The sequence below is a fragment of the Otolemur garnettii genome, unplaced genomic scaffold (genome assembly GCF_000181295.1).
Source record: "Otolemur garnettii isolate 467f Iridium unplaced genomic scaffold, OtoGar3 scaffold00121, whole genome shotgun sequence".
In the NCBI taxonomy this organism is placed as follows: Eukaryota; Metazoa; Chordata; class Mammalia; order Primates; family Galagidae; genus Otolemur; species Otolemur garnettii.
The window spans coordinates 6,466,492-6,469,383 of NW_003852516.1; the positions used below are offsets into that span (position 1 = coordinate 6,466,492).

At 46.6% G+C, this 2,892-nt stretch overlaps 1 protein-coding gene across 1 annotated transcript in view; it reads right to left on the bottom strand.

Moving 5' to 3' along the window:
* GSR (glutathione-disulfide reductase) overlaps positions 1–2,892 on the bottom strand; it is a 49,193-nt gene that overhangs the window by 13,281 nt on the left and 33,020 nt on the right. The window contains exon 10 of the mRNA XM_023517796.1: positions 474–632. Coding sequence (XP_023373564.1) covers positions 474–632 — 159 coding nt within the window. The remainder of the gene's footprint in view (positions 1–473; positions 633–2,892) is intronic.

Below are 2,892 nucleotides of genomic sequence, written 5' to 3' on the forward strand. Positions count from 1 at the left end.
CAGCACTCAAGCCAGGGCAACAGGGTGAGAATGTCTCAAAAAAAAAAAAAAGATAGTTTCATTTTGTCACCCTCAGTAGAGTGCTATGGCATCACAGCTCATAGCAACCTCCAACTCTTGGGGTTAGGTAATTCTCTTGCCTCAGCCTCCCAAGTAGGTGGGACTACAGGTGCCCACCACAATGCTCAGCTATTTTTAATTTTTATTGCAGTTTGGCCAGGGCTGGGTTTAAACCTGTCACCCTCGGTATCTGGGGATGGCCTCATACTCATTGAGCCACGGGCACCACCCAAGAAAATAATTTCTTAACTTCAAAGGAAGAAGCAATTGAATTTGATGACAAAGTGGATACAGGAAATAAGGAGAAAAGAATCCACTATCACCCGATTGAGCTCTCGCTGTCTAGGAGAAAAGGGTGGAAATCACAGGGCTAACGGATTTGAGAGTGCTCTGGGCACACTATGTCAGCTTACCAGTTTGTTTAAGTTCAAACCCCCAGAGTTTGGGTCCCTCCCGATGGCCCAGAGCAGGCAGTCAACATCGGGAATTGTGGTCACGGTGGGTTTTCGACCAGGAGCTGAAGTAACCATGATGAGTTCCAAGCCTGATGAAGTCTTTTTAACCTCCTTGACCTATTGGCAAGAAAATGTGTTCAATGGGGTAGGGGGGCAGAACAAACCAGAATTTTTAACATTTTTTTTAACATTTTTTTAAAAAACCCCACTGAATTGTACATACTGTCATAGATATTTATTTTTACCCAAAGCCCACCAACACTATAACTCCCTAGAGCCAATCCTGTTCCCTGGGTGGCCTCAAATCTTTCAGGCAATGGCCAGGAACATCAGCTCATGTTACCATAGATACACTTCACCGTAAAAACAGAGTATCTTTTTTGTTTGTTTTTGAGACAGAGTCTCACTTTGTTACCCTCAGTAGAGTACCATGTTGTCACAACTCAAAGCAACCTCAAACTCTTGGGCCCAAGTGATTCTCATGCCTCAGCCTCCCAAGTAGCTGGGACTATCGGTGCTGCCACAATGTCCAGCTATTTTTTGTTGTTGTTGCAGTTGTCAGTGTTGTTTACCTGGCCTGAGCCAGGTTCAAACCTGACAGCCTCAGTGTATGTGGCTGGCACCATAACCATTGTGCTATGGGGCACCAAGCCACTATCTTAATGCATAAGTCTTAAAAACTGTGATAAAATGTTAAGTCATAAATCTAAAGCACAGTGATCAGAAGTGAGATATGGCAGCATCATTAGGAACCTTTCCAAACTCTGCAATCAGTGCCTCTCCCTGGACTTTTTCCCTTTGAGAAGGGTCTTGCTCTGTGGCCCAGGCTGGAATTCGGCACAATCATAGCTCACTGCAGTTTCCAACTCCCTGGCTCAAGCCATCCTCCCTGTCAATCTCCCCATTAGCTAGGACTACAGGCATGTGCCACCATGACTGGCTGTATTTGTTTTGTTCTAGACACGGGGTCCTGGTGTGTTGTACAGGCTGGTCTCAAACTTCTGGCTTCAAGCCTCCACTCAACCTCTGAAAGTTCTGGTATTACAGGTAGGTATGAGCCACCCTGCCTGGCACAGCCTAGCATTTTTGTATTCGTTACTTAAATTTATATGGTTAGGCCAGGCACGGTGGCTCACATCTGTAATCCCAGGACTCTGGGAGACCAGCTTGACTGTAAGGGTTAACAACTATATTACAGCACATTCAAAAAAAAGTGCATCTTAGGAGTCGCCTAAGGACCTTGCTAATTAAGAAAAACAATACAAAATACCAAAGACATTTAACACGAAGGGCCTAAAGACCTTGCTGATTAAAAGAAACCATACAAAAGACCAGAGGCGATTTAACACGTGCACACATTCCAAAAAAATTTACTCATATCACTCTCCACCTTCTTCCTACTTCATCCTCACAATACTAGCCTATCACAAACCAGGACTACATACATAACCAAATCTAGAAGTACCCCTCGTTCCCCCACTAACTAAACCTATATAAACCCCTACCTGTTACAATAAACAGCTTTGGCTCAGTCCCTTTCCCAATGTGTCTGTCTTGTCTTATTTGTCTTCCCCTTTCATACTCTGACTCCCCAACACGGCACCTGACCAAGAGAATCACCTGGGGCTCAGTGCCTGTAGCACAGTGGTTATGGCGCTAGCCACATACACTGAGGGTGGCAGGTTCGAGACTGGCTGGGCCAGCTGAACAACGATGACAACTGCAAGAAAAGATGGCTGGGCATTGGGGCGGGTGCCTGTGGTCCCAGCTACCTGGGAGGCTGAGGCAAGAGAATTGCTTGAGCCCAAGAGCTGGAGGTTGCTGTGAGTTGTGACATCACAGCACTCTACTGAGAGCCACATAGTGAGACTCTTGTCGCAAAAAATAAATAAAAGGATTAGGCATGGTAGTGCCTGTGGCTCAAAAGAGTAGGGCACCAGCCCCATGTGCTGGAGGTGATGGGTTCAAACCCAGCCCCAGACAAAATCTGGGGAAAAAAAAAATAGATTAGGTGATGGCTATATACATGGGGGCTGGTGGGTTTGAACCTGGCCTGGGGCCTGGGGCCTGCTAAACAGCAATGACAAAAACAACAATAACAACAAAAATAGCTAGGGGCTCAGCACCTGTGGCTCAGCGGCTAGGGCACCAGCCACATACATCAGAGCTGGCAGGTTCAAAATCCAACCCAGGCTGGCCAAACAACAACAACTACAATAAAAAAATAGCTGGGCATTGTGGTGAGCACCCGTAGTCCTAGCTACTTGGGAGGCTGAGGCAAGAGAAACACTTAAGCCCAAGAGTTTGAGGTTGTGGCTCGGCGCCTGTGGCTCAAGTGGCTAAGGCGCCAGCCACATACACCTAAGGTGGCAGGTTC